The sequence below is a fragment of the Mustelus asterias genome, unplaced genomic scaffold, assembly GCF_964213995.1.
Source record: "Mustelus asterias unplaced genomic scaffold, sMusAst1.hap1.1 HAP1_SCAFFOLD_1566, whole genome shotgun sequence".
Taxonomy (NCBI): domain Eukaryota; kingdom Metazoa; phylum Chordata; class Chondrichthyes; order Carcharhiniformes; family Triakidae; genus Mustelus; species Mustelus asterias.
Genome location: NW_027591511.1, coordinates 51231 through 77695, shown reverse-complemented (window position 1 = coordinate 77695; position 26465 = coordinate 51231). Strand labels below are relative to the sequence as shown.

Here is a 26465-nt window from a genome sequence, read left to right as displayed (position 1 = left end):
GTAACACAGATACACACAGATACACACAGAAACACACAGTAACCCACAGTAACACAGATACACACAGATACACAGATACGCACAGTAACACACAGTAACACAGATACACACAGATACACACAGATACACACAGTAACACAGATACACACAGTAACACAGATACACACAGTAACACACAGTAACACAGATACACACAGTAACACAGATACACACAGATACACACAGATACACACAGTAACACAGATACACACAGTAACACAGATACACACAGTAACACACAGTAACACAGATACACACAGTAACACAGATACAACAGTAACACACAGTAACACAGATACACACAGTAACACACAGTAACACAGATACACACAGTAACACACAGTAACACAGATACACACAGTAACACACAGTAACACAGATACACACAGATACACACAGAAACACACAGTAACACACAGTAACACACAGTAACACAGATACACACAGTAACACAGATACACACAGTAACACAGATACGCACAGTAACACACAGTAACACAGATACACACAGTAACACAGATACGCACAGTAACACACAGTAACACAGATACACACAGTAACACACAGTAACACAGATACACACAGTAACACACAGTAACACAGATACACACAGAAACACACAGTAACACACAGTAACACACAGTAACACAGATACACACAGAAACACACAGTAACACACAGTAACACACAGTAACACAGATACACACAGTAACACACAGTAACACAGATACACACAGTAACACACAGTAACACAGATACACACAGAAACACACAGTAACACACAGTAACACAGATACACACAGAAACACACAGTAACACACAGTAACACACAGTAACACAGATACACACAGTAACACAGATACACACAGTAACACAGATACACACAGAAACACACAGTAACACACAGATACACACAGTAACACACAGATACACACAGTAACACACAGATACACACAGTAACACAGATACACACAGATACACACAGTAACACACAGTAACACACAGATACACACAGTAACACAGATACACACAGATACACACAGTAACACACAGTAACACACAGTAACACACAGATACACACAGTAACACAGATACACACAGTAACACACAGATACACACAGATACACACAGTAACACAGATACACACAGTAACACACAGATACACACAGTAACACACAGATACACACAGTAACACAGATACACACAGATACACACAGTAACACACAGTAACACACAGTAACACACAGATACACACAGTAACACAGATACACACAGATACACACAGTAACACACAGTAACACACAGTAACACACAGATACACACAGTAACACAGATACACACAGTAACACACAGATACACACAGTAACACACAGTAACACAGATACACACAGATACACACAGTTACACACAGTTACACACAGTTACACACAGATACACACAGATACACACAGTTACACACAGATACACACAGTTACACACAGTAACACAGATACACACAGATACACATAGATACACACAGTAATACACAGTAACACACAGATACACACAGTAACACACAGTAACACACAGTAACACACAGATACACACAGATACACACAGATACACACAGTAACACAGATACACACAGATACACACAGATACACACAGATACACACAGTAACACACAGTAACACACAGATACACACAGATACACACAGATACACACAGTAACACACAGATACACACAGTAACACACAGTAACACACAGATACACACAGATACACACAGATACACACGGTAACACAGATACACACAGTAACACAGATACACACAGATACACATAGATACACACAGTAATACACAGATACACACAGTAACACACAGTAACACACAGATACACACAGTAACACAGATACACACAGATACACACCTTCCCAGAACACAATACACACACACACACAAATACACTCACAAACACATCCACACACACATCAACACACACAAATATTTACACAAAGTACCACAAACACACAGACACACAAACACACATACACACAGTAACACACAGATACACACAGTAACACACAGTAACACACAGAAACACACAGATACACACAGTAACACAGATACACACAATGACACACAGATACACACAGTAACACCGATACACACAGTAACACCGATACACACAGTAACACACAGTAACACACAGATACACACAGTAACACAGATACACACAGATACACACCTTCCCAGAACACAATACACACACATAAATACACTCACACACTCACAAACACATCCACACACACATCAACACACACAAATATTTACACACAGACCCACACACAAGTACTCACACGCGTACAGACACAATGCACACACAGACACACATACACAAATATAAACATGCTGTACACAGTACCACAAACACAGTCATAAGAATCATAAAAATTATAAGAAGCCAGTCCCTCGAGCCTGCTCCACCATTCAATAAGATCACAGCTGATTTCATCTTGGCCTCAACTCCACTTTCCTGCCCATTCTCCATAACCCTCCATCCCGTTACTAATTAAAAATCTGTCTATCTCCTCTTTAAATTTACTCAATGTCCCGGTGTCCACCGCACTCTGAAGTGGTGAATTCCACAGACTCACCACCTTTTAAGAGAAGTAGTTTCTCCTCATCTCTGATTTAAATGTGCAACCCATTATCCTAAAACAATGACCTCTTGTTCTTGATTACTCCACAAGAGAAAACATCCTCTTCGCGTTTATATTGCCAATTCCCCTTATCATCTTGTACACCTCAATTAGATCTCCTCTCACTCTTCTGAACTCCAGGGAGTATCGGGCTGAACTGCCCAATCTCTCTTCATACATCAAACCCCTTATTTCTGGAATCAATCTAGTGAACCTCTGAACTGCTTCCAATAAAACTCCTCAAGTAAGGGGACTAAAACTGTCCGTAATATTCTAACTGTGGTGTCAATAATGATTTGTACAGTAACAGAAACACTTCACTACTTTTCTGTTCTATTTCTTTAGCTATAAATGCCAAGAATCCATTTGCCTTCCATATTACCTGCTGTACCTGCACACTAGCTTTCTGTGATTCATGCACAAGGACACCCAGATCCCTCTGCACCAAAGCACTCTGAAGCTTCTCTTCATTTAGATAATAATTTGTCTTTGTATTTTTCCTGCCAGAGTGGATAACCTTATACTTATCCTCGTTAAACTCCATCTGCCAAATTTTTCCCCATTCACTTAACCTAACAAATTGCGTGGAGGACACAGAGAGTCTGCAGAGAGATTTGGATAGGCGAAGTGAGTGGGCGAGGATCTGGCAGATGGAGTATAACGTTGGTAAGTGTGCGGTTATCCACTTTGGAAGGAATAATAGTAAAATGGACTATTATTTAAACGGTGAAAAATTACAACATGCTACTGTGCAGAGGGACCTGGGGGTCCTTGTGCATGAATCGCAAAAACTCAGTTTGCAGGTGCAGCAGGTAATCAAAAATGCAAATGGAATGTTGGCCTTTACCGCACCTAGAGCACTGTGTACAATTTTGGTCCCCTTATTTAAGAAAGGATATATTAGCTTTGGAGGGGGTACAGAGAAGGTTCACCAGGTTGGTTCCGGAGATGAGGGGGTTAGCTTATGAGGAGAGATTGAGTAGACTGGGCCTGTACTCATTGGAGTTTAGAACGTTGAGGGGAGATCTCATAGAGACATATAAGATAATGAAGGGGCGAGACAGGGTAGAAGTAGCGAGGTTATTTCCACTTACAATGGAAACAAGAACTATGGGGCATAGCCTCAAAATACGGGGGAGTCAATTTAGAACAGAGGTGAGGAGGAACTTCTTCTCCCAGAGGGTAGTGAATCTTTGGAATTCTCTGCCCAATGAAGCAGTAGAGGCTACCTCGTTAAATGTGTTTAAGTCACAGATAGATAGATTTTTAACCATTAAGGGAATTAAGGGTTATGGGGAGCGGGCGGGTAAGTGGAACTGAACCCACTATCAGATCAGCCATGATCTTATTGAATGGCGGGGCAGGCTCGAGGGGCTAGATGGCCTACTCCTGCTCCTATTTCTTATGTTTAACCATATCTATTTGTAAATTTTTTATTTCATCATCGCAACTTACTATTCCACCTATTTCAGTGGAATCTGCAGATTTGGTTATGGTGCCTACTATCCCTGCATCCAAGTCATTAATATAGATTGCAAATAGTTGGGGCCCAAGGACCGAACCTTGTGGCACCCCACTAGTGACATCTTGCCAACCAGAAAAAGACACATTTATCCTAACTCTCTGCTTTCAATGAGTTAGCCGATCCTCTATCGAAGATAATAAATTACTCCTAATCCCATGTGCAAGAACCTTCTATATTATCAAATATCTTATCAAATGCCCACAAACACATGTATCCGTGCACACACACAGTCTGGCAAGCAAAAACGAGATAACGAGAATTCAAGGGCAGCATGTTCCTGTTAGGGTGAAGGGCAAGGCTGGCAGGAGTAGGGAACACTGGATGATGGAGATATTGAGGCTCTGATCAATAAAAAGACGGAAGCTTATGCCAAGTACAGGCAGCTGGGGTCAAGTGAATCCCTTGAGGAGTATAGGGGGTGTAGGAGTGCACCTAAAAGAGAAATCAGGAGGACAACAAGGGGACATGAGGTAGCTTTGGCAGAGAAAGTAACGGAGAATCTAAAGATATTTTACAAGTATGTTTAGGGCAGAAGAGTAACTAGGTAGAGAATAGGTCCCCTTAAAGGTCAACGAGGTTGTCTATGTGTGGAGCCACAGGAGATGGGTGAGATCCTAAATGAATATTTCTTGTCAGTATTCACTGTGGAGGAAGACATGGAAGCTGGGAAACTCGGGGAATTAAATGATGATGTCTTGAAAAGCATCCATGTTGCAGAAGAGGAGACGCTGGAGTCTTAAAACGCATAAAGGTAAGTTTAATCCCCAGAACCTGATCAAGTGTATCCCAGGACATTGGGGAAGCTAGGGAGATATTTGTATCATGGACAGCCACGGGTGAGATGCCAGGAGACTGGAGGAGGGCAAATGTTGTTCTGTTATTTAGAAAAGCCGATAGGGAAAAGCCACGGTACTACAGGCCGATTAGCCCAACGTCAGCGGTGGGTAAGTTTTTAAAACATTTTTATTCATTCATGGGACATGCGCGCCAGAATTTATTGTCTTGTCCATCCCTAGTTGCCCTTGGAGGGTAGTTGAGAGTCAACCACATTGCTGTGGCTCTGGAGTCACATGTTGGCCAGACCAGGTCAGGATGGCAGATTTCCTTCGCTAAAGGGCATTAGTGAACCAGTGGGTTTTTCCGACAATCGACAATGGTTCCATGATCACCAGCAGATTCTTAATTCCACCATCTACCGTGGTGGGATTCGAAGCCAGATGCTCAAAACGTTAGCTGAGTTTCTGGATTAATAGTCTAGCAATAATACCACTAGGCCGTCGCCTAGGAAGGAATTCTGATAGACAGGGTCTACAGGCATTTGGAAAGGCAAGGACTGATAGTTTGTAGATAGTTTGAGTCATGTTGAGATCAAAAAGGAGGCGGTACTGAGGGTCATTAAAGTAGATAAGTCCCCAGGGCCTGATGGGATATACCCCAGAATACTGAGAGAGGCAAGGGAGGAAATTGCTGGGGCCTTGAGAGAAATCTATGTGTTCTCTTAGGCTACAGGGGAGGTCTCAGAAGATTAGAGAACAGCCAATGTTGTTCCTTTGTTTAAGAAGGTAGCAAGGATAATCCAGGTAATTACAGGCCGCTGAGCCTTACATCAGTGGTAGGGAAATTATTGGAGAGGATTCTTCGAGACAGGATTTACTCCCACTTGGAAATAAGTGGACGTATTAGCGAGAGGCAACATGGTTTTGTGAAGGGGAGGTTGTGTCTCGCTAACTTGATCAAGTTTTTCGAGGAAGTGACGAAGATGGTTGATGAGGGTAGGGCAGTAGATGTTGTCTACATGGACTTCTGTAAGGCCTTTGACAAGGTCTCTCACGGCAGACTGGTGCAGAAGGCGAAGTCGCACGGGATCAGAGGTGAGCTGGCAAGATGGATACAGAAATGGCTTGGTCATAGAAGACAGAGGGTAGCAATGGAAGGGTGTGTTTCTGAATGGAGGGCTGTGACAAGTGGCATTCCTCAGGGATCAGTGCTGGGACCTTTGCTGTTTGTAATATATATAAATGATTTGGAGGAAAATGTAACTGGATTGATTAGTAAGTTTGTGGACGACACAAAGGTTGGTGGATTTGTGGATAGCGATGAGGACCATCAGAGGATACAGCAGGATATAGATCAGTTGGAGATTTGGGCAGAGAGATGGCAGATGGAGTTTAATCCGGACAAATGTGAGGTAACGCATTTTGGAAGGTCTAATACAGATAGGAAATATACAGTAAATGGCAGAACCCCGAAGAGTATTGATTGGCAGAGGGATCTGGGTGTACAGGTACATAGGTCACTGAAAGTGGCAATGCAGATGGAGAAGGTAGTCAAGAAGGTATACGGCATGCTTGCCTTCATCGGCCGGGGTATTGCATTTAAAAATTGGCAAGTCATGTTGCAGCTTTATAGAACCTTGTTAGGCTGCGTTTGGAATACAGTGTTCAATTCTGGTCGCCACACTACCAGAAGGATGTGGAGGCTTTGGAGAGGGTACAGAAAAAATTTACCAGGATGTTGCCTGGTATGGAGGGCATTAGCTATGAGGAGAGGTTGGAGAAACTTGGTTTGTTCTCACTGGAGCGATGGAGGTTGAGGAGCAATCTGATAGAAGTCTACAAGATTATGAGGGGCATGGACAGAGTGGATAGTCAGAAGCTTTGTCCCAGGGTGGAAGAGTCAATTACTAGGGAGCATTCATTTAAAGTGCGAGGGGCAAGGTTTAAAGGTGATGTATGAGGCAATTGTTTTACACAGAGAGTGGTGGGTGCCTGGAACTCGCCGCTGGGAGGTTGTGGAAACGGATACGATAGTGACTTTTAAGGGGTGTCTGGACAAATACATGAATAGCATGGGAATAGAGGGATATGGTCCCCGGAAGAGTAGAAGGTTTTAGTTCAGACAGGCAGCATGGTCGGTGCAGGCTTGGAGGGCCGAAGGGCCTGTTCCTGTGCTGTAATTTTCTTTGTTCTTTGATTAGGAATAATCAGCATGGCTTTGTGTGGGAAATTGTGTCTTACAAATTTGATAGAGTTTTTTGAAAGGGTGACCAAGGAAAAGATGAGGGCAGTGTTGTAGACGTTGTCTACCTGGACTTTCGCAAGGCCTTTGACAAGGTACAGCATGGTAGACTGGTCAGTAAGGTTAGATCACATGGGATCCAGGGAGAACTAGCCAATTGGATAAAAAATTGGTTTGTGTAGCAGTCAGGGTGGTGGTAGAGGGTTCTTTTTCAGACTGGAGACCTGTGACCAGCAGTGTGCCGCAGGGATCGGTGCTGGGTCCACTGTTGTTTGGCATTTATATAAATGATTTGGATGAGAATATAGGAGGCATGGTTTGTAAGTTTGTGGATGACACCTAAATTGGTGGTAGAGTGGACAGTGAAGAAGTTATCTGAGACTACAATGGGATCTTGATCATCTGGGCCAGTGTGCTGAGGAATGGCAGATGGAGTTTAATTCAGATAAATGCAAAGTGTTGCATTTTGATAAGACAAAACCAGGGCAGGACTTACACAGTTAATGGTAGGGCCCGGGGTGTGTTGTCGAACAGAGAGACCGAGGGGTGCAGGTACATAATTCCTTGAAAGTGGCATCATGGAAGACAGGGTGGTGAAGTAGGCGTTTGGCACAGTTGCTTTCACCGTTCAGAATATTGAGTACAGGAGTTGGGACTTTATGTTACAACTGTATAAGACATTGGTTAGGCCACATTTGGAGTATGGTGTACAATTCCGGTCGCCTTGTTGTAGGAAGGATGTTATTAAACTGGAAAGGGTGTGAAAACGATTTATAAGGACATTACCAGGAATAATGTCTATAAAATAATGAGGGGCACAGATCAGCTAGAAAGTCAATATCTTTTCCCAAAGATAGGGGAGTCTAAAACTAAAGGGCATAGATTTAAGGTGAGAGGGGAGAGAAACAAAAGTGTCCAGAGCGGCATTTTTTTCACACAGAGGGTGGTGAGTGTCTGGAACAAGCTGCCAGAGGTAGTTGTAGAGGCGGGGACAATTTTATCTTTTAAAAAGCATTTAGATAATTACATGGGTAAGATGGGTATAGAGGGATATGGGACAGATGTGGGCAATTGGGACTAGCTTAGGGGTATTAAAAAAAAAAGGGTGGCATGGACAAGTTGGACCGAAGGGCCTGTTTCCATGCTGTAAACCTCGATGACTCGAATGGAAGGTTTGAATTATAAGGAGAGGCTGGATTGGCTGGGACTTTCTTTCCCTGGAGCGTAGGAGGATGAGAGGGTGACTTTATAGAGGTTTATAAAATCATGAGGGGCATTGATAAGATGAATAGCTAAGGTCATTTCCCCAGGGTAGGGCAGTCCAAAACCAGAGGGCACAGGCTTAAGGTGAGAGAGGGAAGATTTAAACGGGGCCTGAGTGGCATCTTTTTCACACAGAGGATGGTGTGTATATGGAATGAGCTGCCAGAGGAGGTGGTAGACGCGGGTACAATTACAGCATTTAAAATGCATTTGAACAGCTACATGGATAGGAAAGGTTTAGAGGGGTATGGGCCAAACGCAGGCAAATGGGACTAACTCAGTTTAGGAAACCTGGTCAGTATGAATGAGTTGGGCCGAAGGGCCTGTTTCTGTGTTGTATATCTCGATGATTCTGTGACTGACAGAGAGCAAGAGAGAGAGAGAGAAATAAATACAAACACATATACAACATACAGAGGGCTACAGTCCCTGAAAAGCTGGCCACCCTTCCTCCCTCCCTCCCTTCTCTTCCTCGCTCCCTCCCTCCCTCTCTCTCTCTCCCCCTTCCCTCTCCCTCCCACTCCTCCCTCCCCTCTCCGGCTTACCTTTCCGACCAGCTGTACAATCTCAGCCAGGTCCTCCTCCTCCTGAAGGATCTCCTTGGCCTTGGTACGCAGGGGAACAAACTCGGAGAAATGCTTCTCGTAATACTCGTCCAGTGTCCGGGTGTACTTACTGTAACTGATCAGCCAGTTCACTGAGGGGAAATGTTTCTGCTGGGCTAACTTCTTATCAAGACCCCAGAATACCTGCAGCACAAGATGGAGAATGTGTCCAAGCTCTCTGCTTTCAGCAACATGAAGGATTCGGATGTTGTGGATGCAATGTGGGAGGGGTGGGAGGGGTGGGAGGGGTGGGGGGGGGGGGGGGGGGATGCAGCTGAGACTGCTCAGGGTGCCATTGCACAGACAACCACCTGCCACCCCTGCCCCCAACCAACCACCCTCACGGACATCACACTCCACCCCGCCCTGCCCACCCCCATCATTGGTGACAGTGGCAGTGTAACCCCCCCCCCCAATGGCAACACAATTCGCTGGCGTCGGGGCATTGGGACCCTCTTGATGAGTCCCCCATTATAATCCCACCCTGCACGACCCCCCTCAACTCACTGTACCCAGTGATCACTTCCTCTTGCATACCCCCCCCCTGCCGATCACCTCCGTCTGTAGAGCTCCCCTCCCCTGCAAAGGTCCGCCCTTGCCTCCCTCCCTGCACAGCTCCCCGCCTTGCCTCCCCCCGCCGTGTAGCCCCACCACCACTCAGGCTCCAATCCGACTCAGGTCTCATGCCCTTGGCACTGCTCAGGTGCAGTTATGGTCCCTGGTGGGCATGGCAAAGGTGCCCAGTAGGCAGTGCGAGGGTGCCCAGTGCCAAGGTGCCCAATGAATGGTGCTAGGGTGCCCAATGAGCAGTGCTACGAAGCCCAGTGGGCAGTGCCAGGATGCCAGATGGGCACAGCTGGTTGGCACTACCCCATGGGGACTGTCTGGCTCTGCTCCGACCACTCAGGGGCTTCAATGCCCTCTGATCCCCCTGGCCAGGCCATCACTTCTTGGTGCAGAAGAGCTGTAATTCTCACCGGTGTGAGTTCCGACTGGCAAGGAGGTATGGGAATGTGAGCCCGGATGATGCCGCCCAAGACTCATTCCTGGCATGCTAAGCATGTCAAGGAACAAAGAAAATTACAGCACAGGAACAGGCCCTTCGGCCCTCCAAGCCTGCACCGACCATGCTGCCCGACTGAACTAAAACCCCCTACTCTTCCGGGGACCATATCCCTCTATTCCCATCCTATTCATGTATTTGTCCAGACACCCCTTAAAACTCACTATCGTATCTGCTTCCACTACCTCCCCTGGCAGCGAGTTCCAGGCACCCACCACCCTCTGTGTAAAAAATCTGCCTCGTACATCTCCTTTAAACCTCGCCCCTCGCACCTTAAACCTGTGCCCCCTAGTAATTGACTCTTCCACCCTGTGGAAAAAGTTTCTGACTATCCAGTCTGTCCATGCCCCTCATAATCTTGTAGACTTCTATCCGGTCGCCTCTCAACCTCCGTCGCTCCAGTGAGAAGAAACCAGGTTTCTCCAACCTCTCCTCATAGCTAATGCCCTCCATACCAGGCAACATCCTGGTAAATCTGTTCTGTACCCTCTCCAAAGCCTTCACGTCCTTCTGGTAGTGTGGCGACCAGAATTGAACACTATATTCCAAGTGTGACCTAACTAATGTTCTATAAAGCTGCAACATGACTTGCCAATTTTAAAACTCTATGCCCCAGCAGATGAAGGCAAGCATGCCTTCTGCACTGTAGGGTTTCTATGATATGATGATTTCTATGCCGTATGCCTTCTTGACTACCTTCTCCACCTACATTGCTGCTTTCAGTGACCTGTGTAACTGTACACCCAGATCCCTTTGCCTATCAATACTCTTAAGGGTTCTGCCATTTACTGTATATTTCCTATCTGTATTAGACCTTCCAAAATGCGTTACCTCACATTTATCCGGATTAAACTCCATCTGCCATCTCTCCGCCCAAGTCTCCAACTGATCAATATCCTGCTGTATCCTCTGATGGTCCTCATCGCTATCCGCAAATCCACCGACCTTTGTGTCGTCCGCAAACTTACTAATCAATCCAGTTACATTTTCCTCCAAATCATTTATATATATTACAAACAGCAAAGGTCCCAGCACTGATCCCCGAGGAACACCACTAATCACAGCCCTCCATGGTGTTGTGAGGCTTCTTACTGTGCTTACCACAGTCCAACGCTGGCATCTCCACATCAGACCTCCCCTGTAGCCAGTGAAGATACAAAGATCTCTCTCAAGACCCAGCAAATTCCTCCCTTGCCTCTCCCAGGATTTTGGGATATATCCCATCATGTCATTGATATTTAAATAGGCTTTGCACCCTTTTCGAGCGCGAACCCAATCCCGCCGACAAAACAGTGCTGGGGACTCTGCTGTGGCGAGAAACCGGGCATGAACCTGGTTTTTGTTCCGAGCACAATCGTACCAGCTCGCTGTGCCAATCGCCAGGTGTGGCGAGCCCGTAGGATCATGCCGTGTGTCTTTAGGAGCTTCTTAACTGGATCACAATCCAAAGATACAATACTCACTACCGACTCTCTGACAGTGCAGCACTCCCTCAGTACCGACCCTCTGACAGTGCAGCACTCCCTCAGTACTGACCCTCTGACAGTGCAGCACTCCCTCAGTACTGACCCTCTGACAGTGCAGCACTCCCTCAGTACTGACCCTCTGACAGTGCAGCGCTCCCTCAGTACTGACCCTCTGACAGTGCAGCTCTCCCTCAGTACTGACCCTCTGACAGTGCAGCACTCCCTCAGTACTGACCCTCTGACAGTGCCGCACTCCCTCAGTACTGACCCTCTGACAGTGCAGCTCTCCCTCAGTACTGACCCTCTGACAGTGCAGCACTCCCTCAGTACTGACCCTCTGACAGTGCAGCACTCCCTCAGTACTGACCCTCTGACAGTGCAGCACTCCCTCAGTACTGACCCTCTGACAGTGCCGCACTCCCTCAGTACTGACCCTCTGACAGTGCAGCTCTCCCTCAGTACTGACCCTCTGACAGTGCAGCACTCCCTCAGTACTGACCCTCTGACAGTGCAGCACTCCCTCAGTACTGACCCTCTGACAGTGCCGCACTCCCTCAGTACTGACCCTCTGACAGTGCAGCTCTCCCTCAGTACTGTCCCTCTGACAGTGCAGCACTCCCTCAGTACTGACCCTCTGACAGTGCAGCTCTCCCTCAGTACTGACCCTCTGACAGTGCAGCGCTCCCTCAGTACTGACCCTCTGACAGTGCAGCACTCCCTCAGTACTGACCCTCTGACAGTGCAGCGCTCCCTCAGTATTGCACCTTGCGGATTCATCTGGAATGTTGTGGTCAACTCTCTGTTAAGGATGTGAGCTCACAACCTGCTGACTTGGAGCTGAGAGACTTATCTCTAAAGTTCTGACAGGGTTGGATGCTTTGGATGCCGGGATGTTGTTTCCTCTGGCTGGGGGTGAGGAACAAAGTATCACCGTCTCAGGATACGGGGTAAGCCATTTAGGACTGAGATGAGGAGAACTTTCTTCACTCAGAGGGTGATGGAGCTGTGGAGGCCAAGTCACTAAATATATTGAAGAGGGAAATGGATAGATTTCTGGATTCAAAAGGTGTCAAGAGGCATTGGGAGAGCGGGGGAGCATGGCATTGAGATGGAGGATCGGCCATGATCATATTGAATGGAGCAAGTAAATAGGGAGGCTTATAGGGGCTGGAGGAGGTTGGAGATATAGGGAGGGTTGTAGAGGCTGGGGGAGGTTACAGAGATAGGGAGGGCGGGTTGTCGGGGCTGGAGGAGGTTACAGAGATAGGGAGGGTTGTCGGGCTGGAGGTGGTTACAGAGATAGGGAGGGTTGTAGGGGCTGGATGAGGTTACAGAGATAGGGAGATTTGTAGGGGCTGGAGGAGGTTAAAGAGATAGGGAGGGTTGTAGGGGCTGGAGGAGGTTATAGAGATAGGGAGGGTTGTAGGGGCTGGAGGAGGTTATAGAGATAGGGAGGGTTGTAGGAGCTGGTGGAGGTTACAGAGATAGGGAGGATTGTAGGGGCTGGAGGAGGTTAAAGAGATAGGGAGGGTTGTAGGGGCTGGAGGAGGTTACAGAGATAGGGAGGATTGTAGGAGCTGGTGGAGGTTACAGAGATAGGGAGGGTTGTAGGGGCTGGAGGAGGTTACAGAGATAGGGAGGGGTTTGGGGCTGGAGGAGGTTACAGAGATAGGGAGGGGTGTAGGGGCTGGAGGAGGTTACAGAGATAGGGAGGGGTGTAGGGCCTGGAGGAGGTTACAGAGATAGGGAGGGGTGTAGGGGCTGGAGGAGGTTACAGAGATAGGGAGGGTTGTAGGGGCTGGAGGAGGTTACAGAGATAGGGAGGATTGTAGGAGCTGGTGGAGGTTACAGAGATAGGGAGGGTTGTAGGGGCTGGAGGAGGTTACAGAGATAGGGAGGGGTGTAGGGGCTGGAGGAGGTTACAGAGATAGGGAGGGTTGTAGGAGCTGGAGGAGGTTACAGAGATAGGGAGGGTTGTAGGAGCTGGTGGAGGTTACAGAGATAGGGAGGGGTGTAGGAGCTGGAGGAGGTTACAGAGATAGGGAGGGTTGTAGGGGCTGGAGGAGGTTACAGAGATAGGGAGGGGTGTAGGACTAGAGGATGTTACAGAGATAGGGAGGGTTGTAGGAGCTGGAGGAGGTTACAGAGATAGGGAGGGGTTTGGGGCTGGAGGAGGTTACAGAGATAGGGAGGGATTTGGGGCTGGAGGAGGTTACAGAGATAGGGAGGGGTTTGGGGCTGGAGGAGGTTACAGAGATAGGGAGGGGTGTAGGGGCTGGAGGAGGTTACAGAGATAGGGAGGGGTGTAGGGGCTGGAGGAGGTTACAGAGATAGGGAGGGGTGTAGGGCCTGGAGGACGTTACAGAGATAGGGAGGGGTGTAGGGGCTGGAGGAGGTTACAGAGATAGGGAGGGGTGTAGGGGCTGGAGGAGGTTACAGAGATAGGGAGGGGTGTAGGAGCTGGAGGAGGTTACAGAGATAGGGAGGGGTGTAGGAGCTGGAGGAGGTTACAGAGATAGGGAGGGGTGTAGGGGCTGGAGGAGGTTACAGAGATAGGGAGGGTTGTAGGGGCTGGAGGAGGTTACAGAGATAGGGAGGGGTGTAGGGGCTGGAGGAGGTTACAGAGATAGGGAGGGTTGTAGGAGCTGGAGGAGGTTACAGAGATAGGGAGGGGTGTAGGGGCTGGAGGAGGTTACAGAGATAGGGAGGGGTGTAGGGCCTGGAGGACGTTACAGAGATAGGGAGGGGTGTAGGGGCTGGAGGAGGTTACAGAGATAGGGAGGGGTGTAGGGGCTGGAGGAGGTTACAGAGATAGGGAGGGGTGTAGGGGCTGGAGGAGGTTACAGAGATAGGGAGGGGTGTAGGAGCTGGAGGAGGTTACAGAGATAGGGAGGGGTTTGGGGCTGGAGGAGGTTACAGAGATAGGGAGGGGTGTAGGGGCTGGAGGAGGTTACAGAGATAGGGAGGGGTGTAGGGGCTGGAGGAGGTTACAGAGATAGGGAGGGGTGTAGGGCCTGGAGGACGTTACAGAGATAGGGAGGGGTGTAGGGGCTGGAGGAGGTTACAGAGATAGGGAGGGGTGTAGGGGCTGGAGGAGGTTACAGAGATAGGGAGGGGTGTAGGAGCTGGAGGAGGTTACAGAGATAGGGAGGGGTGTAGGAGCTGGAGGAGGTTACAGAGATAGGGAGGGGTGTAGGGGCTGGAGGAGGTTACAGAGATAGGGAGGGTTGTAGGAGCTGGAGGAGGTTACAGAGATAGGGAGGGGTTTGGGGCTGGAGGAGGTTACAGAGATAGGGAGGGATTTGGGGCTGGAGGAGGTTACAGAGATAGGGAGGGGTTTGGGGCTGGAGGAGGTTACAGAGATAGGGAGGGGTGTAGGGGCTGGAGGAGGTTACAGAGATAGGGAGGGGTGTAGGGGCTGGAGGAGGTTACAGAGATAGGGAGGGGTGTAGGGCCTGGAGGACGTTACAGAGATAGGGAGGGGTGTAGGGGCTGGAGGAGGTTACAGAGATAGGGAGGGGTGTAGGGGCTGGAGGAGGTTACAGAGATAGGGAGGGGTGTAGGAGCTGGAGGAGGTTACAGAGATAGGGAGGGGTGTAGGAGCTGGAGGAGGTTACAGAGATAGGGAGGGGTGTAGGGGCTGGAGGAGGTTACAGAGATAGGGAGGGTTGTAGGGGCTGGAGGAGGTTACAGAGATAGGGAGGGGTGTAGGGGCTGGAGGAGGTTACAGAGATAGGGAGGGTTGTAGGAGCTGGAGGAGGTTACAGAGATAGGGAGGGTGGTAGGGGCTGGAGGAGGTTACAGAGATAGGGAGGGGTGTAGGGGCTGGAGGAGGTTACAGAGATAGGGAGGGGTGTAGGAGCTGGAGGAGGTTACAGAGATAGGGAGGGGTGTCGGTGTTTGAAATCAAGGATTGAAACTTGAGCTGCTGCCTGACTGGGAGCTGCTGTAGGTCACCGAGCGCTGTGGCTAAGATCTGAAGGTGGTGTTTGGGAGGTTGCCGTGGTCTGATGGTGAGTTTTGGCTAACCTCACATTGAGTCAGGGTTGACTGTGAGGGGATGATCAGCAATGCAGGGCAGTGCCACGCTCCAGGTAACCTCGGCGACAGCTTCGCTGGGATTAGGGGCTGTAAATGCAGTCTTCCACAGAGTGTGTGACTGTGTGAGATTTTGAAAGTGAGAGTGTGTGTAAGTGTGTTAGTGAGTGTGAGAGTAAATGTGTGTGGGTGCGAGTTTGTGTGTATGTGTGCGAGCGAGTGTGTGAGTGTGTGCGAATGAGAGAGTGCGTGTGTGCGCACGAGTGTGTGTGTGAGTGTGTGAGTGAGTCAGTGAGTGTCTGAATATGTGAGTGTGTGTGTGAGTAACTGTCTGAGTGTGAGTGTGTGAGTGTGCAAGTGTGTGAGTGAGTCAGTGAGTGTGTGTCTGGGTGTGTGTCTGGGTGAGTGTCTGGGTGAGTGTCTGGGTGAGTGTCTGGGTATCTGAGTGAGTGAGTGTGAGTGTGTGTGTGAGAGTGAATGAGTGAGTGAGTGAGTCAGTGAGTGAGTTGAGTGTCTGAGTGAGTGCCTGAATGCATGTGAGTAAGTGTCTGAGTGAGTGAGTGAGAGTAAGTGAGTGAGTGAGTCTGAGTGTATGTGTGAGTGTGTGAGTGCGTGTGAGTGAGTAAGTGTCTGAGTGAGTGAGTGTGAGCGAGTGAGTGAGTGTGAGGGAGTGTGAGGGAGTGTGTGGGAGCGTGTGGGAGTGTGTGGGAATGAGTCTGAGTGAGTCTGAGTGTGTGTGTGAGAGAGTGAGTCTGAGTGAGTGAATCTGAGTGAGTGTGTGAGTGTGAGCCTGAGTGTGTGAGTGAGTGAGTTTGTGTGTGAGTGTGAGTGAGTGAGTCTGAGTGTGAGTGTGAGTGTGAGTGTGAGTGTGAGTGAGTCTGAGTCTGAGTGAGTGTGAGTGAGTGTGAGTGAGTGAGTGAGTGAGTGAGTGAGTGAGTGAGTGTGAGTGAGTCTGAGTGAGTCTGAGTGTGAGTGAGTCTGAGTGTGAGTGAGTGAGTTTGTGTCTGAGTGAGTGAGTCTGAGTGTGAGTGAGTCTGAGTGTGAGTGAGTCTGAGTGTGTGTGAGTGAGTGTGTTTGAGTGAGTTTGAGTGTGTGTGTGAGTGAGTGAGTCTGAGTGTGAGTGAGTCTGAGTGAGTGAGTCTGAGTGAGTGAGTGAGAGAGTGAGTGAGTGAGTCTGAGTGTGTGTGTGAGTGAGTCTGTGTGAGTGAGTCTGTGTGAGTGAGTCTGTGTGAGTGAGTCTGAGTGAGTGAGTCTGAGTGAGTGAGTGAGTCTGAGTGAGTGAGTCTGAGTGAGTGAGTCTGAGTGTGAGTGAGTCTGAGTGTGAGTGAGTCTGAGTGTGAGTGAGTGTGAGTGAGTGAGTTTGTGTCTGGGTGAGTGAGTCTGAGTGTGAGTGTGTGAGTGAGTCTGAGTGAGTGAGTCTGAGTGAGTGAGTCTGAGTGAGTGAGTCTGAGTGAGTGAGTGAGTCTGAGTGAGTGAGTCTGAGTGTGAGTGAGTCTGAGTGTGAGTGAGTCTGAGTGTGAGTGAGTGTGAGTGTGTGTGAGTGAGTGTGTTTGAGTGAGTTTGAGTGTGTGTGTGAGTGAGTGAGTCTGAGTGTGAGTGAGTCTGAGTGAGTGAGTGAGTCTGAGTGAGTGAGTCTGAGTGAGTGAGTGAGAGAGTGAGTGAGTGAGTCTGAGCGTGAGTGTGTGAGTGAGTCTGTGTGAGTGAGTCTGTGTGAGTGAGTCTGTGTGAGTGAGTCTGAGTGAGTGAGTCTGAGTGAGTGAGTGAGTCTGAGTGAGTCTGAGTGTGAGTGAGTCTGAGTGTGAGTGAGTCTGAGTGTGAGTGAGTGTGAGTGAGTGAGTTTGTGTCTGAGTGAGTGAGTGTGAGTGTGTGAGTGAGTCTGAGTGAGTGAGTCTGAGTGAGTGAGTCTGAGTGAGTGAGTGAGTCTGAGTGTGAGTGAGTCTGAGTGTGAGTGAGTCTGAGTGTGAGTGAGTGTGAGTGTGAGTGAGTGAGTTTGTGTCTGAGTGAGTGAGTCTGAGTGTGAGTGTGTGAGTGAGTCTGAGTGAGTGAGTCTGAGTGAGTGAGTCTGAGTGAGTGAGAGTCTGAGTGAGTGAGTCTGAGTGAGTGAGTGTGAGTGTGTGAGTGAGTCTGAGTGAGTGAGTCTGAGTGTGAGTGAGTGAGTCTGAGTGTGAGTGAGTGAGTTTGAGTGAGAGTGAGTTTGAGTGAGTGTGAGTGAGTTTGAGTGAGTGTGAGTGAGTCTGAGTGTTAGTGAGTGTGAGTGAGTGAGTGTGTGTGAGTGAGTGTTAGTGAGTGAGTGTGAGTGAGTGTGAGTGTTAGTGAGTGAGTGTTAGTGAGTGAGTGTGAGTGAGTGTGAGTGTTAGTGAGTGAGTGTGAGTGAGTGAGTGAGTGTTAGTGAGTGAGTGTGTGTGAGTGAGTCTGAGTGTGAGTGTGTGAGTGTCAGAGGCTCTCCTCCCACAACCGGTTTCAATGGAGAAATGCTGGAATGTGTGGGAGGTTCCTGGAGGCTCGGTGTTGAGTTGAGGAGGGAGGGGGAATGGGAGGGTCAGTTAGTGGGCGAGGGTGAGGGTTGGTCCGGGTACACGGCTCATTAAACAGCCCTGAACAGGTACAGAACATTAACCAATGGTCTACTGCAGTATTAACGTGAATGTCTGGAGTATAAAGGCGCTGGGAGCTATTGTGCAGCGACTTCAGCCACACCTGGAGTTACTGTGAACTGTTCTGCGCACCATGCCGAAGGAAAGCTATCTTGGCTTCGATCAGAGTGTGATACAGAGACATTCCCAGGAGAGATTACACAAACTCTGCTTGTATCAATGCAATTTACAAGGTTCAGGGGGCATTTCATTGAGCTTCCTGTCTAACAGGCTTGAGCGGCGTGGGAGGAGGGTGGTGCTGACTGGGTCTCCTCCTGTTCCCTGTGTAACATGTTCATGAGGGGCTGAATGGACCTTCCCCCCGTTCAAGAAACTTGATGCTAATTGACTGGTGGTCTTAATTTGGATATTTCTTTCCGACAGTGCAGAAAGAGGCCATTCAGCCCATCGAGCCTGTACCAACTCTCTGGAGAGGCATATTACCCATGTCCATCCCTCCCCACCACTCCCCCCCTCCCCCCCCACCCCCCATCCTCGCCGTCCCCATAACCACACACATTTAGCATGTCCAACCTCCCTAAACTACAGTGTGGGAGGGACCGGAGCGCCCGCAGGAAACCCACACAGACACGGGGGGAAAGGGGCAGTCTCGGCAGAAACAGTCTCCCGAGGCCGGAATGGAACCCACACAATATAGACAGTCGTGAATGTTCATGTCTGCTCTGAAAGCGTCAGCCGGGGGGTTTGGACCTCACCTGTACGATCCCCAGCGTAGCAGAGGTGACAGGGTCAGAGAAATCACCGCCAGGGGGAGACACACTAACACAGACAGAGAGAGACAATGATCAGAGACTTCAAACACTGTCACAAAGTGAAGGAGGGGATGGGGAATGATTGGAGAAAGGGTGATGGAGGAGAGGGGCTGGGGGAGGAGGGGGGGCTGGGGGAGGAGGGGGGAGGAGAGGGGGCTGGGAGCGGAGGGGGGAGGAGAGGGGGCTGGGAGCGGAGGGGGGAGGAGAGGGGGCTGGGGGAGGAGGGAGGAGGAGGAGGAGGGGCGAGGAGGGGGAGGAGAGGGGGCTGGGGGAGGAGGGGGGAGGAGAGGGGGAGGGGGGAGGAGAGGGGGGGAGGGGGAGGAGAGGGGGAGGGGGGAGGAGAGGGGGCTGGGGGAGGAGGGGGGAGGAGAGGGGGAGGGGGGAGGAGAGGGGGAGGGGGAGGAGAGGGGGAGGGGGGAGGAGAGGGGGCTGGGGGAGGAGAGGGGGCTGGGGAGGAGGGGGGGCTGAGAGGGGAGGGGGGGGGAGGGGAGGGGGGAGGGAGGGGAGGGGGGAGGAGGGGAGGGGGGAGGAGGGGGGGCTGGGAGGGGAGGGGGGAGGAGGGGGGGCTGGGAGGGGAGGGGGGAGGAGGGGGGGCTGGGGAGGGGGAGGGGGAGGAGAGGGGGCTGGGAGCGGAGGGGGGAGGAGAGGGGGCTGGGAACGGAGGGGGGAGGAGAGGGGGCTGGGGGGGAGGAGGGAAGGAGGAGGGGGGAGGAGAGGGGGCTGGGGGAGGAGGGGAGGAGGAGGGGCGAGGAGGGGGGAGGAGAGGGGGCGGGGGAGGAGAGGGGGCTGGGGGAGGAGAGGGGGCTGGGGGGAGGAGGGGGGAGGAGAGGGGGCTGGGGGAGGAGGGGGAGGAGGGGGAGGAGAGGGGGCTGGGGGAGGAGGGGGAGGTGAGGGGGCTGGGGGAGGAGGGGGGAGGGAGAGGGGGGGGAGGGAGGCGGAGGGGGAGGAGGGGAGAGGGGGCTGGGGAGCGGAGGGGGAGGAGAGGGGGCTGGGAGCGGAGGGGGGAGGAGAGGGGGCTGGGAGCGGAGGGAGGAGGAGAGGGGGCTGGGAGCGGAGGGGGGAGGAGAGGGGGCTGGGAGCGGAGGGGGGAGGAGGGGGGGGAGGGGGGAGGAGAGGGGGCTGGGAGCGGAGGGGGGAGGAGAGGGGGCTGGGAGCGGGAGGGGGGAGGAGAGGGGGCTGGGAGCGGAGGGGGGAGGGAGAGGGGGGGAGGACCGGGAGAGAAGGGGGAGGGGATTCATAGAAACAACCAAATAAATACTCTCATAGAATCCCCCCTCACTCAAAATACTGACCCTCACTCCCCCTCACTCAAAATACTGACCCTCACTCCCCCCTCACTCACTCACAATACTGACCCTCACTCCCCCCTCACTCACTCACAATACTGACCCTCACTCCCCCCTCACTCACTCAAAATACTGACCCTCACTCCCCCTCACTCAAATACTGACCCTCACTCCCCCCTCACTCACTCACAATACTGACCCCTCACTCCCCCCTCACTCACTCACAATACTGACCCTCACTCCCCCCTCACTCACAATACTGACCCTCACTCCCCCTCACTCACAATACTGACCCTCACTACCCCCTTTCACTCAAAATACTGACCCTCACTCCCCCTCACTCACACAACACTGACACTCACTCCCCCCTCACTCACTGACAATACTCAATCCCCCTCATTCTCTCCTCACCTACCCCTCAATCACTGTCAATATTGACCTCTCCCACCCCCTCACCTCCCCCTCGCTCTCCCCCCCCCACTTCCCCGTCAATCCCCGCCCCCCCCCGCTCTGCCCCCTCACTCACGCTCCGACAATGCTGACGCTGCCCTCTTCTCTCAGGAACTCCCGAGACACTTCACTCTCCCAGCCCTCTCATAGAATGAAGCCAGGCGTGCTCCAAGGTATGCGGGATAGCCACTGTCTGTGGGGGAAACACCAGGTTACAGCACTCACTGGGCTCACAGTACAGATGTTAGAATGCAGCAGAGCGCAGAGATACACCATTCGACATCTCCGTCCCACCCTCCCATACCACATCTCACTCCATCATTATATCCTATTCTATTCTCCATCAGATTTATCCAGCTTCTTCCTTTAACTGTGCCCAGTGCTCCAAGTGTGGTCTAACCGAGGGATATGGAGACCAGAACGGTGCACAGTGCTCCTAGTGTGGTCTAACCGAGGGATATGGAGACCAGGAACTGTGCACAGTGCTCCAAGTGTGGTCTAACCGAGGGATATGGAGACCAGAACTGTGCACAGTGCTCCAAGTGTGGTCTAACCGAGGGATATGGAGACCAGAACTGTGCACAGTGCTCCAAGTGTGGTCTAACCGAGGGATATGGAGACCAGAACTGTGCACAGTGCTCCAAGTGTGGTCTAACTGAGGGATATGGAGACCAGAACCGTGCACAGTGCTCCTGGTGTGGTCTAACTGAGGGATATGGAGACCAGGACTGTGCACAGTGCTCCTGGTGTGGTCTATCGAGGGATATGGAGACCAGGACTGTGCACAGTGCTCCTGGTGTGGTCTATCGAGGGATATGGAGACTAGCACTATGCACAGTGCTCCAGATGTTGTTCCTGCACTGTCACTGGGTCGAAATCATGGAATTCCCTCCCTTACAGCACTGTGGGTGCACCCACACCTCCAGGACTGCAGTGGTCCTGGGAGTGTTTGATGGGGACAGTGTGGAGGGAGATTACTCTGTATCTAACCCCGTGCTGTACCTGTCCCGGGAGTGTTTGATGGGGACAGTGTAGAGGGAGATTTACTCTGTATCTAACCCCGTGTTGTACCTGTCCCGGGAGTGTTTGATGGGGACAGTGTGGAGGGAGATTTACTCTGTATCTAACCCCGTGCTGTAGCTGTCCTGGGAGTGTTTGATGGGGACAGTGTAGTGGGAGCTTTACTCTGTATCTAACCCCGTGCTGTAACCTGTCCTGGGAGTGTTTGATGGGGACAGTGTAGAGGGAGATTTACTCTGTATCTAACCCCGTGCTGTACCTGTCCTGGGAGTGTTTTGATGGGGACAGTGTAGAGGGAGCTTTACTCTGTATCTAACCCCGTGCTGTACCTGTCCTGGGATTGTTTGATGGGGACAGTGTAGAGGGAGCTTTACTCTGTATCTAACCCCGTGCTGTACCTGTCCTGGGATTGTTTGATGGGGACAGTGTAGAGGGAGCTTTACTCTGTATCTAACCCCGTGTTGTACCTGTCCCGGGAGTGTTTGATGGGGACAGTGTGGAGGGAGATTTACTCTGTATCTAACCCCGTGCTGTACCTGTCCCGGGAGTGTTTGATGGGGACAGTGTAGAGGGAGATTTACTCTGTATCTAACCCCGTGTTGTACCTGTCCCGGGAGTGTTTGATGGGGACAGTGTGGAGGGAGATTTACTCTGTATCTAACCCCGTGCTGTAGCTGTCCTGGGAGTGTTTGATGGGGACAGTGTAAGTGGGAGCTTTACTCTGTATCTAACCCCGTGCTGTACCTGTCCTGGGAGTGTTTGATGGGGACAGTGTAGAGGAGATTTACTCTGTATCTAACCCCGTGCTGTACCTGTCCTGGGAGTGTTTGATGGGGACAGTGTAGAGGGAGCTTTACTCTGTATCTAACCCCGTGCTGTACCTGTCCTGGGATTGTTTGATGGGGACAGTGTAGAGGGAGCTTTACTCTGTATCTAACCCCGTGCTGTACCTGTCCTGGGATTGTTTGATGGGGACAGTGTAGAGGGAGCTTTACTCTGTATCTAACCCCGTGCTGTACATATCCTGGGAGTGTTTCGGTGCGCATTGCAGTGAGGGATAATCACTCACCAGCGGGCATTTCTGCCAGGCGACCTGAGATTTCCCGAAGAGCTTCCGCCCAGCGGGAAGTGGAGTCAGCCATCATACTAACATTGTAACCCATATCCCGGAAATACTCGGAGAGTGTGATCCCTGTGGAGAGACAGGAGAGAATTCGTCAGGGTGCAAGTATACCAGGAAGTGCTTCCTCAGAGACAGAGGGAAGATCAGAGGATGGGTCAGCGAAGATCAAAGGGCAAGGTGGGTGTAGTTCAGTAGGTGGGAGAAGGTCAGAGGACACGGTAGGCAAAGATCAGAGGCTGATGTGCAAGAAGGTCAGAGAGCGAGCCTGGAGAATGTCAGAGGGCAAGGACGGAGAAGGTCTGAGGATGAGGCAGTTGCAGGACAGAGGTCAAAGTGGAAGATCATCAGAGGGCAATGGGGGTGAAGGTCAGAGGGTGAAGGGGGCAAAAAGGTCTGAGGACAAAGTCAAAGAAATTCAGAGGAAAAAGAGTGAGAATGTCAGGGGTTGGTGTGGCAGGAAGGGTCAGGGGTCACGTGGTGAGAAGGTCGGAGGGTGAGGTTGCTCAGGTTGGTAAGGGACATGGGATGAGAGGGTGAGTTGGATGATGGTCAGAGATGGCGGGGTCAGAAGGTCAGAGTTGAGCGTGTGGGTAGATGGGCACTCACCAGTGTAGATTGAGGCCTCCCGGGCTGCCACTGGCATGTTGGAGGTATTGGCAACCAGGGCGGTTCTCTTCATGATGCTCTCCATCTTCCCATCGACCTCCATTGTCAGCTGGAGAGAAGGAAGTGTTACCATGGATACAGGGCGGAGGCGGGGATGGGGTACAGCCAGGGGACACCCACCGCATTCCCTCCTTCAAACCTTTCTACCCCTCACTGCCCCTCCCCGAACCTCAATCCCTGTCTCAGACTGTGTGAGAGCCCCAGACTCCCCCCCCCCCCACCCCCAGTCCCTGGTCAGAGACTCCCACATCCTTCCCTCCGCCCCTTGCCACCGCGTGCCTCATTACCTCAGGGAAGTCTCTCAGCACCTCCGCCATTTCATTGCCTCTCTCTCCACATCCCACGTAGACAATGACGTCGCTGTTGGAGAATTTGGACAGGGACTGGGAGATGACCGTTTTACCGCAGCCAAATGCCCCGGGAATGGCTGTCGTTCCTCCCAGAACGCACCTGGATTGTTGGGAGGGAGTGGCAAAAAGAAGCAAGCGGGTGACAGGTTGACAAACAGACATCAACAGGCTCAAATCAGCTTAACTGGGCCACGTCGGGGTTAAATGAGGTTAAGCGGGTTGGGCGGGTGCTACTGGGGACATGGCGGATGAGAGGTTAAAACAATTTGTCAATCGGGGCGTCATGGGGTGAACCTGGGTCAAATAAGGTCACCCAAAGTCAGAGGGCAAGATTGCACATGCAATAAATAGTCGGTGGGGGGCGGACGCGGGGGGGGTGGGGAGGAGTCTCACAGTCTGGGGGGGAGGAGTCTCACAGTCTGGGGGGAGGGGCCTCACAGTCTGGGGGGGAGGGGCCTCACAGTCTGGGGGAGGAGCCTCACAGTCTGGGAGGGAGGAGTCTCACAGTCTGGGGGGGAGGAGTCTCACAGTCTGGGGGGGAGGAGCCTCACAGTCTGGGAGGGAGGAGCCTCACAGTCTGGGAGGGAGGAGCCTCACAGTCTGGGGGAGGAATCTCAGTCTGGGGGGAGGAGTCTCAGTCTGGGGGAGGAGTCTCAGTCTGGGGGGAGGAGTCTCAGAATCTGGGGGGAGGAGTCTCAGAATCTGGGGGGAGGAGTTTAAGAGTCTCGGGGAGGTGTCTCACAGTCTGGGGGGAGGAGTCTCAGTCTGGGGGGAGGAATCTCAGTCTGGGGGAGGAGACACACAGTCTGGGGGGAGGAGTCTCAGAATCTTTGGGGAGGAGCCTCAGAATCTGGGGGGAGGAGTCTCAGAATCTGGGGGGAGGAGTCTCAGAATCTGCCGGGAGGAGTCTCAGAATCTGGGGGGAGGGGTCTCAGAATATGGGGGAGGAGTCTCAGAATCTGGGGGGAGAAGTCTCAGGGGCGGAGTCTCACGGTCTGGGGGTGAGGAGTCTCAGACTGGGGTGAGGAGTCTCACAGACTGTGGGTGGAGCCTTACAGGGTTGGGGAGGAGCCTCTCAGACTGGGGGGAGGAGCCTCACAGTCTGGGGGGGAGGAGCCTCACAGTCTGGGGGGAGGAGCCTCCCAGACTGGGGGGAGGAGCCTCACAGACTGGGGAGAGGAGCCTCACAGTCTGGGGGGAGGAGCCTCACAGTCTGGGGGGAGGAGCCTCAGTCTGGGAGGTGGAGCCTCAGTCTGGGGGGAGGAGTCTCAGTCTGGGGGAGGAGTCTCAGTCTGGGGGAGGGGTCTCAGTCTGTGGAGGAGCCTCACAGTCTGGGGGGAGGAGCCTCACAGTCTGGGGGGAGGAGCCTCAGTCTGGGGGGAGGAGTCTCAGAATCTGAGGGAGGAGTCTCAGAATCTGAGGGAGGAGTCTCAACATCTGAGGGGAGGAGTTTCAGAGTCTCAGGGGAGGAGTCTCAGTCTGGGGGGAGGAGTCTCAGTCTGGGGGGAGGAGTCTCAGTCTGGGGGGAGGAGACTCACAGTCTGAGGGGAGGAGCCTCAGAATCCGGGGGGAGGAGTCTCAGAATCGGGGGAAGGAGTCTCAGAATCTGGGGGGAGGAGTCTCAGTCTGGGGGGAGGAGTCTCAGTCTGGGGGGAGGAATCTCAGTCTGGGGGGAGGAATCTCAGTCTGGGGGAGGAGACACAGTCTGGGGGTGGAGCCTCAGAATCTGGGGGCGGAGTCTCAGAATATGGGGGGAGGAGTCTCAGAATCTGGGGGGAGGAGTCTCAGAAAATGGGGGGAGAGGTCTCAGAATCTGGGGGGAGGAGTCTCAGAATCTGGGGTGAGGAGTCTCAGAATCTGGGGGGAGGAGTCTCAGAATCTGGGGGGAGGAGTCTCAGGGGAGGAGTCTCACGGTCTGGGGGTGAGGAGTCTCACAGACTGGGGGGAGGAGCCTCACAGACTGGGGGGAGGAGCCTCGCAGACTGAGGGGAGGAGCCTTGCAGATGGGGGGGAGCCTTGCAGATGGGGGGAGAAGCCTCGCAGACTGGGGGGAGAAGCCTCGCAGACTGGGGGGAGGAGCCTTGCAAACTGGGGGGAGGAGCCTCGCAAACTGGGGGGAGGAGCCTCGCAGACTGCGGGGAGGAGCCTCACAGTCTGGGGGCAGGAGTCTCACAGGCTGGGGGGAGGAGTCTCACAGTCTAGGGGGAGGAGTCTCACAGTCTAGGGGAGGAGTCTCAGTCTAGGAGGAGGAGTCTCAGTCTAGGGGAGGAGTCTCAGTCTAGGGGAGGAGTCTCAGTCTAGGGGGAGGAGTCTCAGTCTGGGGGAGGAGTCTCAGTCTGGGGGTAGGAGTCTCAGTCTGGGGGGAGGTGTCTCACAGTCTGGGGGAGGAGCCTCGCAGTCTAGGGCAGGAGTCTCACAGTCTGGGGGCAGGAGTCTCAGTCTGGGGGAGGAGTCTCACAGTCTCGG

General features: G+C 51.9%; 2 protein-coding genes across 2 annotated transcripts in view; one reads left to right on the top strand and one right to left on the bottom strand.

Moving 5' to 3' along the window:
- LOC144488438 (V-type proton ATPase catalytic subunit A-like) overlaps nucleotides 1-26465 on the bottom strand; it is a 38307-nt gene that overhangs the window by 5540 nt on the left and 6302 nt on the right. Inside the window, 7 exon segments of the mRNA XM_078206510.1 lie at nucleotides 9072-9275; nucleotides 19048-19111; nucleotides 20917-20948; nucleotides 20951-21033; nucleotides 22930-23052; nucleotides 23590-23698; nucleotides 23937-24099. Coding sequence (XP_078062636.1) covers nucleotides 9072-9275; nucleotides 19048-19111; nucleotides 20917-20948; nucleotides 20951-21033; nucleotides 22930-23052; nucleotides 23590-23698; nucleotides 23937-24099 — 778 coding nt within the window.
- The window catches only part of LOC144488439 (kelch domain-containing protein 9-like), a 48892-nt gene continuing 38042 nt past the window's right edge, over nucleotides 15616-26465 (top strand). The window contains exon 1 of the mRNA XM_078206511.1: nucleotides 15616-15673. Coding sequence (XP_078062637.1) covers nucleotides 15671-15673 — 3 coding nt within the window. The 5' untranslated portion in view covers nucleotides 15616-15670. The remainder of the gene's footprint in view (nucleotides 15674-26465) is intronic.